Raw genomic sequence first — 15,835 nt, 5'->3', positions numbered from 1 at the left:
GTATTTCATATACCTTTGACTATTGAATGTTCTTATAGGCACTTCAGTATTGCAAGTGTAACAGTATAGCTCCCGTCCCTCTCCTCGCCCCCTACCTGGGCTCGAACCAGGATCACATCGACAATAGCCCTCGAAGCATCGTTATCCATCGCTCCACAAAAGCCGCGGCCCTTGCGGAGCAAGGGGAACAACTACCTCAAGTCTCAGAGCGAGTGACGTTTGAAACGCTATTAGCAAACCCCGCTAACTAGCTAGCCATTTCACATCGGTTATACCAGCCTAATCTCGGGAGTTGATAGGCTTGAAGTCATAAACAGCGCAATGCTTGAAGCATTGCGAAGAGCTGCTGGCCAGCGCATGGATGAATGCTTACGAGCCTGCTGCTGCCGACCACCGCTCAGTCAGACTGCTCTATCAAATCATAGACTTAATTATAACATAATAACACACAGAAATACGATCCTTAGGTCATTAATATGGTCAAATCCGGAAACTATCATTTAGAAAATAAAACGTTTCTTTCAGTGAAAAACAGAGCCGTTCCGTATTTTATCTAACGGGTGGCATCCATAAGTCTAAATATTCCTGTTACATTGCACAACCTTCAATGTTATGTCATAATTATGTAAAATTCTGGCAAATTAGTTCGCAACGAGCGAGGCGGCCCAAACTGTTGCATATACCCTGACTCTGGGGGTACGCCAAATAAAAATGTGATTCTCTTTTATTTATTTATTTTACAAATCAAACATCTGTGTTCAGCGAAATAACAACACAATGCCAAATAAAGGTAGCCTAGTAAAATAATTAACATCCAATCACATTAACCGTCACTCTCTCGCGGGAAACCTTAACTCTTGTGCAGACATTTAGAAACTAAACATGACAATTTGAAAAATAAGCCACAGGAGTTTTTTGAGTGAGAATGAAGACAACTTTCGAGTAGTAAGACATGTATAAAAGCAACAGATACCATTAATAAGAAGGGGCTAGAAGCGTCTTACATGGGGAGCTACCGAGTGTCTAGGACAGGCAAGCCCCATACTATTGTGGAGGACTTAATTCTTCCTGCTGCCGTGGATATGGCTGGAACAATTCTGGGGGCAAAGGCCCCAAAAAACAGATAATGCCTTCATCAAACAACACTGTTTCACGATGCATCAGTGACATGGCCAGAGATGTTCTGAAACAATTACTGCTTCGCATACAAATCAGTGAATTATATGCGTTACAGCTGGATGAGTCAACAGACGTGGTGGGCCTGGCACAGCTCCTGGTATATGTCCGTTATGTTTATTAAGGAAGACATCCTCTTCTGCAAACCACTGGAAACCAGGACAACATGAGAGGATATTTTTAAAGTACTGGATAGCTTTGTGACATCAAATGGACTTTGGTGGTCAAGATGTGTTGGTATCTGTACTGATGGCGCAAAAGCCATGACAGGGAGACATAGTGGAGTGGTAACGCGCGTGCAAGCAGTTGCTCCCGGCGCCACTTGGGTACACTGCAACATCCACCAAGAGGCTCTTGCTGCCAAGGGAATGCCTGACAGCTTTGAAAGATGTTTTGGACACCACAGTGCAAATGGTTAACTTTGTTAAAGCAAGGCCCCTGAACTCTTGTGTTTTTTCTGCTTTATGCAATGATATGGGCAGCAACCATGTAATGCTTTTACAACATACAGAAGTGCACTGGTTATCAAGGGGAGAAGTATTGACACATTTTTTTATTGAGAGACGAGCTTAAAGTTTTCTTTACTGGCCATAATTTTCACTTGTCTGACCGCTTGCATGATGACGTGTTTCTCACACGACTGGCCTTTCTGGTTGATGTTTTTTCTCGCCTGAATGATCTCAATCTAGGATTACAAGGACTCTCCGCAACTATATTCAATGTGTGATTAAGAAGTTGGAGCTCTTTTCTGTCTGCATTAACAAGGACAACGCACAGGTCTTTTCATCATTGTATGATTTTTTTGTGTGCAAATGAACTCAATCTTATGGAAAATGTCAAATGTGATATAGCAAAGCACCTGAGTGGGCTGGGTGCGCAATTATGCAGGTACTTTCCCGAAAAGGACAACACAAACAACTGGATTTGTTATCTCTTTCATGCCCTGCCTCCACTTCACTTACCGATATCTGAACAAGAGAGCCTCATCGAAATTGCAACAAGAGGTTCTGTGAAAATATAATTTAATCAGAAGCCACTGCCAGATTTCTTGGAAAATCGCGCTGTTAGACACGGATGCCCTGGATTCTCGGCCCTCACTAGCATGAAAGCTAAACACAGGCACAGACTGTGTGTGGAAAATTATTTAAGACTGAGACTCTCTCCAATACAACCCAACATTGTAGAATTATGTGCATCCTTTCAAGCACACCCTTCTCATTAACCCGTGGTGAGATATTCACAATTTTTGATGAACAAGGTGAACGGATGAACTCTGCATGTGTGGTTCCCACTGTGAAGCATGGAGGAGGAGGTGTGGGGGTGCTTTGCTGGTGACATTGTCTGTGATTTATTTAGAATTGAAGGCACACTTAACCTACATGGCTACCACAGCATTCTGCGGCAATACACCATCCCATCTGGTTTGCACTTAGTGGGACTATCATTTGTATTTCAACAGGACAATGACCCAACACACCTCCAGGCTGTGTAAGGAGAGTAATGGAGTGCTGCATCACATGACCTGGCCTCCGCAATCACCCAACCTCAACCCAATTGAGATGGTTTGGGAGGATTTGGACCACAGAGGCCAAGCAGCCAACAAGTGCTCAGCATATGTGGGAACTCCTTCAAGACTGTTGGAAAAGCATTCCAGGTGAAGCTGGTTGAGAGAATGCCAAGAGCGTGCAAAGCTGTCATCATGGCAAAGGATGCCTACTCGTGTAAAAATCGTCTGTCCTCGGTTGCAACACTCACTACCGAGATCCAAACTTCCTCTGGAAGCAACATCAGCACAAGAACTGTTCAGCACAAGAACTGTTCGTAGGAAGCTTCATGAAATGGGTTTCCATGGCCGAGCAGCTGTACACAAGCATAAGATCACCATCCGCCATGCCAAGCATCGGCTAGAGTGGTTTAAAGCTCGCCGCAATTGGCTTCTGGCTCATGTGGAGCTTTCCTGTTGGACGGCGCAAATCAAGCTGATGATTGGTGTCTGGGGCTAGTCTGTGGAAGTAACTCAGTGTGTGGAAACATGTTTTCCTAAGGAGAGCACAGAGGGACAATTACTGGCAGCTGAACTATTTTTCCTGCCTGTTCTCCATGTGTTTTCCGACTCTGTGCCCCTGACCCACTGACCCCTGGGCATCAGTTGCCTCTCACACACAGTCTGCCAAGGGCAGGTCCCAGTGGATGGGACTTAGGCGCATTACCCCTCCACCACACACACACACACACACACACACACACACACACACACACACACAGGTTCAGTACCACACACATGTTTCTCGTAGATGTAACATACGAATGAGCCACATTATTACCACACACGTGACACCCACAGGACGTTGTCTCGATGTCAGTCTGCTGTATGTTGTCATACATAACTTTACATCTATCTGTGAAGAATAGTCTTATAGTAAGGATCACATTAAATTAGGCCTAGCAGCAGTCAAGCTTCTTACAATAATGCATACTAATGCAGCAATTAAAGGAAAAGGGCAGTGGTGAATTCCCCTGATCTATGAAACAAGCCTCTTTATTGATATGTAAATCTTTCTCTGTGTAATTGCACTGGATGTGTAGAAGGTTTCATTCTTTACAGTGCCTTCAGAAAGTATTCAGACCCCTTGACTTTTTCCACATTAAATGGAATTAGGAGGAATAATGAAATGAGATGTTCGACAAGCAAGTGTCCACATACTCTTGGTCATGTAGTATTTTTCATTTTTTTTTTTACACTTTGACATTAAAGTATTTTGTGTAGATTGTTGACCAAAAAATTACCATTAAATATATTTTAATCGCCCTTTGTAACAACAAAATTTGGAAAATGTCAAAGGGTGTGAGTACTTTCTGAAGACACTGTATATGTAAACTCAGCAAAAAAATAAACGTCCTCTCACTGTCAACTGCTTTTATTTTCAGTAAACTTAACATGTGTAAATATGTTTATGAACATAAGATTCAACAACTGAGACGTAAACTGAACAAATTCCACAGGCATGTGACTAACAGAAATGGAATAATGTGTCCCTGAACAAAGGGGGGGGGGGTCAAAATCAAAAGCAATGGTCAGTATCTGGTGTGGCCACCAGCTGCATTAAGTACCACAGTGCATCTCCTCATGGACTGCACCAGATTTGCCAGTTCTTGCTGTGAGATGTTACCCCACTCTTCCACCAAGGCACCTGCAAGTTCCCAGACTTTTCTGGGGGGAATGGCCCTAGCCTTCACTCATAGTAGCCACTTCTACTAGCCAGTAAGAATAGCTAGCTACAAACTATTCAACAATACCAGCAACTTTTCTTCTAAGACATATTCAACTCTTGAATAATGCAACAATTCACAAGCATGTGCAAGCAATTAAAGGGTTTATTTTCTCATCCATACACATTAAATTAGCTGACAATACACAGCTAACTCCTGCTGCTTGCTTGCAAAGCTTTTTGCCACAGGATGGTGGATCTGCACAGCCAAGCAAAAAACATACAGTTGAGATTACTTTTCTTAAAGGTACTGTGACAATTTCAGAATGTAACAGGCTGTTCCTACAATTTCAGGTAAAATCTCAATAAAACAAGTTTCTAATAATAAGGAAAACACCATATTTCAGCTATTTAAAAAACATTGCTCTGCTATTAAGTATTTTACTGTAGAGCATTTGGCTCAGTGAGACAATTCTATTTCTATTGATACTGCAATGCTCGGAGGGGGGTGACTCTCGAAGAAGGCTCGACCGCGACCTCCTGAGGTAGCGGGCGAGACGTGTGCGTTTCACAGTTTTACATCACATTAAAAGGTGTATTCTCTGTAGAAAAAAATTCTGATACCTTTCGAGAATGTCTTGAGATGCCCTCTAGTCTAAAAAGGGTCTAAGGCACTTTGCCAATGACAAGTCTCAATCAAGTCTTTAACCACAGCCTTCTCAGCTAAAGTGGCCAGCGAAGGTTCAGAAATAGGAGAGGAGACGTCCCCCTTCCATAGCTCTGAATTTAAACAGCTTCCGAACCGACGGAAGCAGTCAATCAGCTGGTCCTCTGTGATTTCAGCCTCAGTGATTTTGAGTTCCGCTTAAGTCCGGTGCCATGCTTCAGTGTGTATCTGCCAAGAAAAAACAACAACAAAACTTTACAATCTGTGTTAGATCAGATAATTTTAAGTACATGTAGTGTGTTATAAAAGCATGTAAACAATTAATTGAATTCCATTTCATTCCATTTAAATGTTGAATGTTTGACACTAACCTTACGATGACTTACTGGGATAAGGAGCAGAGCAGGCAGAATCAGAATGAATGCATAAGTGAGTGCAGCAGTCTCCAGATTGACTGTGTTGTGGCATCAGAGCCGAGCATGCAGTGTGCCTCTCTCTCCCTCCTGTCCATGTCCTCCTCTGGGACTGGGACCCAGATACACAGTGACAGACAGAGAGTGGGCGTACCGGGGCACAGCTTCCTTCACCTGTCACTGAACAGAGCAGGGGGGAGCCACACATGCTCCCCTTCGCAGGCTTGTCTTCTCTATAAACCCTTTTGTTGTTTCCCCAAGAGGGCAACACACAGACTCCCAGTCAGGAAGCTCGTACATTTTTGCCATAACAACACATAAATGAGACCAAATGACTCTTCCTTTCTCCTGCTCCCTGCATTGAGGGTGTCAGAATGCATTTCAATAAGGCAGTCAAGTAAAAACAGAGGCAGAGAAATGCTGCTGTGTTGTACAGGCATCTCATGTTTGGCAGTGTTGAAATATGAATGGCCTCACACACAAACAAACACAGAGACACATGCATGAGTTCATCCCAAAAGCAGCCCAGGGCTATCATCCAGACCTGGGTTTTAGCAAATTAATTTCTGTTTGCAGTGCTATGCGGGAATAATAGGGAAGCTCAGAGCTGTTCCACTGAACCACTGAAACTAGAATATCGCTTCAAATATGGCTGCTGGTCTCGAGTGATGGGGGATCATAGCTTAGGCTGGCAGTTGATAAAGAGGAATTAGCATAGAGACATCAAAAAATGTATCAATTATTTTTTTCTCTGTTCTAGTCCTCATGGTATAAACATTGTTGATGACTTCAGCTGGTTTGTCTGTTGAATGGACGGAGGCGGTTTAAAATGATGATACAGGATTTTCCTTTGCAGGTGAATATCTGAGTGTGGTATCTCTGAGCTGCACTGGAGTAGAAATGTCATGAGGACAGCCTCATAGTAATAAGCCAAATCCCCAAACAAATAACACATTTATACTATTCTGTCTGTGCTCTGTACCACTGCTGTCCTTTGCCACTGACATTCAAATAACCTTTCTTCTGCTGTGCAATTGGGAATAAAAAAAGCGCTCATTCTGTTCTGTTAGACTACAACATGACAGCAGTGCCTTGGCAGATGAAAAGAGGCAGGATCTGATTCTAGCTCTTGTTATGCTGTCTGTCTGACAGTCATGGGTTTCAATTTAGCATAGACTATGTTAATCAAACTACAGCTGATCTCCACTGGCAAAGGGGGAAATTAATCTAGCAGTCAAAATGGGGGGGAAACTATTGTATAAAAATGTTGCTTGCTTAGCACTTGCCAGCTAGTCCACGGACCGTACGAATGGTATTTTTCCTGTGTGAACTGTATCTAGTAAGAGATTATACTAACAGGTTCCTGTATTGTAGCCCTGTGTGTAGTCATGTGTTCGTTTTCAACATTTGCCTTGTTGTTGTGTTGTGAAATGTTTAGTAGAGAATTTGATTAAACTGTTTTGTCCCTGTTTGTTGGAATGGAGAGCCATTGTTAATCTGCCCATAATGCTGCTCTGTACAAAGGCCCAGAATCGCTGTCCAATCACTTACATAATCTCCAATATGAGCCCACTGGCTTGCGTCATTTGGTCACTGACAGCTGTCAACACACACTCACACCCCCAACATTCCCATCACTATAGCTGCAGTCTTACATATTCTGCCTCTTGGTAAGAGGCTGTTACATGTACCACACATATACACTTCAAATGAATGATCCATTTAGTGATGTTAGAATACACACCACAGATGTTGTGTCCAATGAAACGGCAGATGAAGACAGTACTCCTTACTCTATGAGGTCTTCCATCACTTAGAGATATGGTATGTATTTTATTACTCTACGTGTAACACCCTTGTAGTAGGTGCAGTAGTCCAGTGATCTAATAGCTGTCAGCCTCAGTTTGTGACTGTAATGTAAGGGATCACCCTAATCTTCTGAAGGTTATGTCAGTACAGTAGTCCAGTGGTTGAGGAAAATCTGAGCTTGCAGTGGGAATAACTAGGAGATAGAGCCGCTGTAGTGATTTGTATGTCAATATTTGCACTGCTGCAAATTCCTGTGCTATTCAATTTCTACAGAATATCGTTTTTTGGTCTGAAAAAAAAATGCCTTGCTAGAATTAGATCTGGGGGATATGAAAAATCCCATTTTGAAAAGAAAAACCTTGTCTCCAATGAGTTGTAATGTAGCATTAAGAATTCACATCCAATATTCACCATTAAAGGATCAACCTTTAATAATTGATATATCTTCAATATATTTAGTCAACACCACACTTTTCCTCGCTCATAAATTATGCTCTCCAGGTACAAATGAAGCTATAGCATATTTGAGAGGCGCAGGGGAAAATGCTCACTCTGACAACAACTGTCTTTGTGGTGCTCATGTCAGCGCTAAAGCACTAGTTACAGAACGCAGTACGCTATGACAGAGTCCCGGGGAGCAGTTAGCATGGGTAAGGCAAAACCTTTGTTTTCTTTTTGTAAACGATTTTCTGTTCATTTTCTGGGCTTTAATAAGTGCAGTGTTCTCTTCGTGTGGGCTTTGATCTCAGGGCTGTTTGGTACACAATGAAGGGCAGAGGGGGACACAGAGGGGGCTTCAATTGTACATGTGCTCTGAGTGACACGTCATCCTCAGTCTCCAAAGGGCCTTTATGTGATGTGAATCAGTGTCCTTGAACTGCACAGCGACGAACACAGACAGAGCCCCTCTAACAAGCTGTGCCCTATGAGGAGCTGGACTTCAATACAACATGAGGCTAGGCTACTACACAGTCCTCTCACCATACTCTATCCATTGTGAAATCCAAAGGCAGCCACACCAGACTTTTATCCTCCACCGAGGATCTTAGTCATTACCTTTTTCATTCTTTCTGTGGATGGATATTTTGTGACGCCGTGAATGCTGCGGTAGGATTCACAGTACATTATCTGTGTACCTCAGCAGGTCCCCCTTCTCTTTGATGTGGCCTGTGTGTGGAGGCCATCTCACAGTGTTGTGAGTAATGGGAGGCTGCTGAGATGGGCTTTAGCATGACTGCCCGTCTCACTGTGCCTGGCTTTGATGTCCTAAGCAGGCGGCAGGGCTGCCTGGCAGGCAGGCAGAGAGGCAGGCAGAGGCAGAGGCAGTGAGGGAACATGGCAGGCAGACAGGGGAGATAGGCAGCCAGGAAGACAGACAGGCAGGCAGACAGGCAAGCAGGCCGACGGGCAGGCAGACAGGCAGGAAGGCAGGCAGGCAGACAGACACGCCGGCAGGCAGACAGGCAGGCTGACAGGCAGGCTGACAGGCAGGAGGGAGACAGGCAGGAGGGAGACAGGCAGGGAGGGAGACAGGCAGGCAGGGAGACAGGCAGGGAGACAGGCAGGGAGGGAGACAGGCAGGCAGGGAGACAGGCAGGAGGCCGACAGGCAGGGAGACAGGCAGGCAGGGAGACAGGCAGGGAAGGAGACAGGCAGGCAGGGAGACAGGCAGGCAGACAGGCAGGGAGGCCGACAGGCAGGCAGGGAGACAGGCAGGCAGACAGATAGGTAGGCCGACAGGCAGGCAGGGAGACAGGCAGGCAGGGAGACAGGCAGGGAGACAGGCAGGCAGGCACGGCGAATGGGTTCAGCAGCAGTGAGCAGCGCTGGTCAAGCCCAGACACAGAGCCAGCAGCTGCCTGCCTCACACGGAGAGGCAGTTAACACCACAGCTCGTGTCAATAGATATTGACTCCCAGATCTGAAGTACTTAGTCACAGTGCCTTTCTGTCTGACCATCGCCCCCTGCGGGAATTCATTTTAAACCACTCACACTATTTGAAGTGTAGTCTGACTGGGAGCCCCAAGATCAGCCATTCATCAGGGCAGCTTGCTCAGTTATACCCAAATATTGACTTGAACTGATGGCGTAGGTGACTTAATGGCTGATTTGATGTCATTATTCTGTATTTATTCTTCATGTATCTCTACCAGAAAACTGCTTATTTCACTGTTAAAATGACCATAGATTTAGATTGGGTTCTTTTTTTACATAGCAAACCACAAAGCCTCTACCTAGTCAGAATGGAAATAAACCCTTTTTTACTGTTGAGTGCACCAAGCATTCAGAGGTTTGTGTAGTAGTGGAGTAGAGGGTGTTAGCTGGTGAGGCTTTGTGCACTCAAGTCCTCGCTGCTGCAGATAGGGCTTTGTGAGCTATCCTCATCTGTGTGTGTGCCCAGCCTAGCCCAGCGCACCGCCGTTTCCACTCCCTCACCTGATGTGGCACAGTCTCTGTCAGGCCTGAGCGAGCATCCAGCCAGTCCTGCTTCTTCTCGCAGCTAGGGGGGTTAGAGGAGACGAGCAGCAGCTTAAGCCTGGAGGAGCTCAGAGCCTGGAGCCTATGGGCAAGAGAGGGGGGCTGAGAGCTGGGAGCTGGGAACTGGCCTCAGTGGAGAGGAGGCGGCTATAGACACAGTCATAGTGACAGCCCTGCACTGCCACCCAATGGCCAGGGCCCGTCAACACAGCCCTGTTTCTCCACCACCACCCCAGCAAGTTTTAAAGGCCCATTGTAGTCAAGATTCTGTTTTACTGTGTTTTGTATCATATTGTACAACAGCTAATGAAACTAAGTCTGTAAAAGTGTGATAAAATGTGATCAGTGTTATTTCCTGATTGTATTTTCAACCAGCAACTATCTACACAGGACCTTCTAAAAAGCCTGTTTTCATTGGCGTCTTGCCTGGTGACATCACCAAGTGGTAAATTAATGAATAGACCAATAACAAAGATAGTTCCAAACCAATCTGCCAATAACCGTTAGTTTTAAGTTTTCCCCTCCCCCTTAAAACACTCCCAGACAGTCCTAGCAAAATTCTTGCTTGAGAAATAGTTTTTTTGCTTGCTACCCAGAAATGATTTGGTATTGATATAAAAATGGCTGCATTGGGCCTTTAATTACTGCACGCTTCACTTATTATGTAAGTAATGAGGCTGAAAATTCGCAACACACTGCACCTCAAATGCTCATGCAGGTAGAACACAAAAACAAACAATGGAGTGCACTGCCCTTAATGCCAGTGTTCATACAGAGATAACCAAAACAACAACCGACTCAACACAATGCAGAAATTCATAATGATTAATTATAAAGTAACCCTCTCAGCGAGCCTGTCAACCTGGCTCCTGGTACGTTTTCCCTCTAATCTAGGCAGACTATGTGCATTAGCCTCCATTGTACCGCAGGATACACAGCCATCTAGGTGTTTTCCATATGAGAACTGACTAGCGCCTGTGCCACTACTCTCTTTGTTCATTTTACTGAAATGTAGGCTAATTCTGCTTCTAGGGGCGAGGTCTAGTTGACTCTACCAGTGATAAGAGTGCAGGCTTACAGAGATTCCTGAATGGAGGGACTGTGTGTGTAAAGTGGTACAGGGTTAGTGGATCAGCGGCCATCCCCTGGGCATGCCTCAGGGACACTGACATTATCCACATGACACAACAGACGCTCCCAGGCAGCTGATGAGTCCTCTGGATGGAGCCTCAGTGAAGGCCCATTTGATGTGATCAAATTCATTTGAAGGGATTGGATGTGAAGGTAATACAGAGCTCCAGTCTACCCTGGCCTGAAAGACCGACCGCTCTGGAAGAGGACTAGGCCTGGTGTTTAAAGCTAGTGGAGAGACTACTTTGTCATAGCGTGCACTGGTTGGAATGGCTCATAAAGAGTAAAATTCTACATTTTCAGCACAAGTAAGGGAAGGTGGTTTGATAGCCAATCAAAGCACAGAGCACTATCTGTGCAGTTGTAGGGAGCCACTATAGAGCAGGAATCCAACTGTAATCTTTCCTCCGTGTAGATCAGATAGCTTAGTTTGTCTGGTGCTACGGAGTGCTGTAGCGGTGGCAGCCTAAGATGCTGGCATTATAGATACAGATCTAGTGTCGAGGCAGAGAGAGACGTGGCGTCAGAGGCCGCAGTGATAAAGCATGAGAGCTGTAGCACAGGCTGGGTGTTCTGTGTCTCAGCTGCCTCTCTGTGTCCTGCTGCCCTGTGGCATGCTGCTCTACTCCTGTGCAGGAGACCGGGATGGATGAGACCTGCCCCCACATGCCTGTGTCCTCTGTGCCCGCTAAATCACACACAGGCCTGTCAGCAGTGGAACACTGTCACCCCTACTGAACTCTACTGCACTTTACTACTGTTTCAACCAACAGCCTCCATCCCCTTCCAACCACCTCTCTGGGCCTCATATAGCTACTCACCAGCCCAATAGGAATGTTATCATTTTTGTGGCCATAATGAATTTAATCTGGGCTTACTGCTTGGGTTTGGTGGGTTTTGAAGTCATGTTTTCCACTGGAGAATAATAGTCTGTCATTCAGTAGGGCTAGGATTACCACTGTGTAGTGGAATGGGGTTTGTGGGTCGCTGTGACTTTTCCTTATGTAATTTGTGCCTGCAATATAAATTGACACTTTGTTTACAGTGGTTGGCACGTGGCTCAGTGAAGACTTAAAATGGCCTCCTTCATGCACGACTCGATGTGTTGTGTAGAAGTGAGGATTCAAAGCAAATGGATGAGATATTTTTCAAGCACAGTTCTCTTTCATGTATCAGCATGCATCCAAGGTGAAGGTGGTGTTCTGTAACTTGTGACAGCAAAATGTTGATATTTTTTTTTTCTCTCCAGCTCAAATCGAAATAATTCCCTGCAAGATCTGTGGAGACAAATCATCAGGCATCCATTACGGTGTGATAACATGCGAAGGCTGTAAGGTAAGCTCCCAGAGAACGAACATGTGGGTGTTAGGGGGAAAGGAGAGAGACAGGAAGCAGAACAAGTGGAGAAACTTACAAAGAAATACCTTTGAACATGTTGTCTAACTTTTTAAACAATCTTGCGAGAGACTATAAAATGTAAACACACAGAGAGCATCGTCATTAAAATGGTCAAGCCACACAGAGGACATCACAGAGCCTCACTATTAGCAGGACAAAGTGACTCCTCTGCCTTGTACTGCCTCCCTTCCCAGGGACATGCTGCTTCAGTGTTTCTCCTTCTGCTGCAGCTTGTTTTTCTTGAAATAAAATCATCAAAAGAAGAAGTTCTTTGAATTATAACGGATTGTTGGCTGTATGCCGCTTTTATTGAAGCTAGCTTTTGTACTGTTTCAAATACACCAGGCATTCACGTTGAGGGGAATGTATCTTGTGCTTCTAGTGTATTCTTGATCCTGTGCTTGTCACCAGGCGAGTCATTAGTATTCCTCTGACAGGCAGCAGCACCTTTGCTGTTTTCCTCCTGTGTTACAGAGAGACAGGGGCTCATTCAGCTGCTCCTCAGAGCGCCTCTCTCTCTCTCTCCCTCAGACAGGAGCTAGCTGCCGGGAGAAACAAAACGCTGAAGAATAAGCTGCTGAAATGTATCTTTAATGATTGCTAATTACTCCAGGCAGAGAGGCATTTAATGATATGTGCGAGTACAAGAGTTTGGACCATAAATCACAGCATTATTAAAGAGTGCTGCTTGTCACTAGCAGTTCTAGCCAGGCTCCCGTAATGGCTGCCATTATGAAGCAACTTGGCAGCTGTCAGCTGTTTTCTTGTAATTAAACAGCCAATGAGCAGCTAATTAAGACATATGTGTATGGAGCAGTGGAGTGGGGCATGTTAATGATGTGCCGGAATCAATTCATTAAGTCAAAGGATGAGGAATCCAATCGGGGTGCGTGTGCCATCCTGTGTGCCATCCTTTAGCGCCGCACATGTTGGAGCCCTGTTAATCAACACTAATAACCCAGACTATAGAAAGATACTGCCTACCATTACGATCACAGCCAAACACACCACCCCCTGCAGTACACATTGTTAAAACACACCACTCCTTCAATAAAACAACATAGAGCTTTATACAACTGACACTAGAACTCAATAGCCTGCAAAGCACTGGCATGGCAGTATTCTTGTACATTTATTTCAGCGACAGTACCCTCCATAGTGATGAATATTGTCGGCTTCATCTCTCTCAATAAGTACCCAGTGAAACACAAGATCCTTTTATGTTTACAGGAATAAAAGCCAATCAGTCATTGGATACAGCAGGGCCACTGTGGTTAATATTATAATCAGTGCGGTCTCCCCCTCCCTCTCTCCGGTCTTAGGGCTTCTTCAGGAGGAGTCAACAGAGCAATGCGGCCTACTCATGCCCCCGTCAGAAGAACTGCCTGATCGACCGCACCAGCCGCAACCGCTGCCAGCACTGCCGGCTGCAGAAGTGTCTGGCAGTGGGCATGTCACGGGACGGTACGTACAGTGTCTAGTCAACAGGAGGGGACAGACATGCTTCTAAGGCAGGACAACCCATGAAAGTGAATAGAACATTATAGACAAGTAGAACAACTGGAATATGCTCTGACTGAATTACCGATAGATGTAACAGATTGTTATATCTTAACGGACACCACTCTTAATGTGGTTAGAGTAGGAAATGGTGGTCTAGACAAACGTCAGTGATGTCGCTGCCTGTGTACGTTCCACTAGTAATTGGCGTGGCCGTGGGGGTAAGTTGGCAGGTGTGACAGAAAGTAGGTCTGATGAATAGAGGGTGGTTAGGAGGTGTCATTAGTGCTGGACTGGTGCAGGTGAGGCGGGGGGATGGGAGCACACAGGTGAGTGTCTATGGGGGAGGAGGGGGGTCAGAGTTGAGAATTATGGACCAGGGTTTCCCCAACGTTGCCCTAGCACTACACAGCTGATTCAAATAACCAGCTCATATTCTAGCTTTGATTATTTGAATAAGCTGTGTATGCAATGGGCAAAAATCTAAATGTGCAGTCCCCAGAACACTGTCTGAGAGGGGGGGCTCACTCTCATGACCAGCTCTGTTTAGTCTGCAGGACTCCGTGAAACACAAAGCCTGTCTTGTATCTGATATCCCTGTAATACACAAACCAAGATCTCATTATTTTACCATGCCTGCTTTTTCTGTCAGCTTTTTGGTATACCTGTAAGGGGTAGGGTTAAATTTGGTCAATTAAAGCCACCTAAAGACCTAATCGTGGTTCCTCCATTTTCTCAATTGTGTAACCAAAATACAGGTATCAGGTCTGTGTGAATAGTTCTCAGCTTTTTTCCCCAGTAAATAAATGAACACATCCATTGTTTAACACCTCTCTAATTTGAAATGCAAAAACGCCCCCAATGGTTTATCAGTAGCACAGAGAGGCAGGCTGCTGCCTACAGTACATACAGTACAGACTTGAAATCATTCGCTACTTTAATATAACTGGAACACTAGTTAATTTAATAATGTCACTTTAATAATGTTTACATATCTTACATTACTCATCTCATATGTATATACTGTATTCTATACTATCTATTGCATCTTAGCCTATGCTGTTCTGACATTGCTTATCCATATATTTATATTTATATATTCTTATTCCTTTACTTAGATTTGTGTGTGTTAGGTAGTTGTTGTGGAATTGTTAGATGTTACTTGTTAGATATTGCTACACTGACAGAACTAGAAGCACAAGCATTTCGCTACACTGCAATAACATCTGCTAACCATGTGTATGTGACCAATAACATTTGATTTGATTTGAACATCCCCACCCCTCCCAATTTGCCAGTTTCCCACTGATATGTATGAAAAGGGTATATCTGCAAGAAAATTGTAAATAAGGTGCTGTTTGAAAGGGGTTCGTATATACATTGCCTTGTATTTTTACAGATAAATCTTCTGTCTGAAATAGGTATGAGTTGACCCGTAAGCTGTGACTAATTCGGGCTTACTGTAGGTTGCTCCCTTGTTGGAGTTTTTATGCAATAAAGATGTTAGTGTTTAAGGTTTCGCTAATACCCACTGAAACACATACATCTCCTTACCTGTTATAGACAGGCTAAACTTGAAACACAGGCCAGTATTATGTCAGTTTCAGTAGTGAAGGAGTGTCTGCTCTCTCCCTCCCTCTCTCACCTACAGCGGTGAAGTTTGGGCGCATGTCGAAGAAGCAGCGGGACAGCCTGTATGCGGAGGTGCAGAAACACCGGCTGCAGCAGGCGCAGCGTGACCACCAGCAGCAGCCCGGCGAGGCCGAGCCACTCACACCCACCTACGGCCTCTCGGCCAATGGCCTCACAGAGCTCCACGATGACCTCAGTGGCTATATGGACAGCCACACCCCCGACGGCAGCAAGCCCGACTCAGCAGTCAGCAGCTTCTACCTGGACATCCAGCCCTCCCCTGACCAGTCCGGCCTGGACATCAATGGCATCAAGCCTGAGCCCATCTGCGACTTCGCCCCCGGCTCAGGCTTCTTCCCCTACTGCTCCTTTACCAACGGAGAGACATCCCCCACCGTGTCCATGGCTGAGCTAGGTGAGG

The 15,835-nt window shown here is 45.0% G+C and overlaps 1 protein-coding gene across 3 annotated transcripts in view; it reads left to right on the top strand.

The window, feature by feature from the left end:
* The window catches only part of LOC112252394 (RAR-related orphan receptor A, paralog a), a 263,172-nt gene that overhangs the window by 228,969 nt on the left and 18,368 nt on the right, over positions 1-15,835 (top strand). For all 3 annotated transcript variants that reach the window (XM_024423573.2, XM_024423572.2, XM_024423574.2), the window contains 3 exons: positions 12,134-12,219; positions 13,605-13,746; positions 15,434-15,829. In XM_024423573.2, coding sequence (XP_024279341.2) covers positions 12,134-12,219; positions 13,605-13,746; positions 15,434-15,829 — 624 coding nt within the window. The remainder of the gene's footprint in view (positions 1-12,133; positions 12,220-13,604; positions 13,747-15,433; positions 15,830-15,835) is intronic.

The sequence above is a fragment of the Oncorhynchus tshawytscha genome, linkage group LG06, assembly GCF_018296145.1.
Source record: "Oncorhynchus tshawytscha isolate Ot180627B linkage group LG06, Otsh_v2.0, whole genome shotgun sequence".
Taxonomy (NCBI): Eukaryota; Metazoa; Chordata; class Actinopteri; order Salmoniformes; family Salmonidae; genus Oncorhynchus; species Oncorhynchus tshawytscha.
The sequence above is the reverse complement of the archived record's forward strand: the minus strand, read 5'-3'. Positions and strand labels throughout refer to the sequence as shown.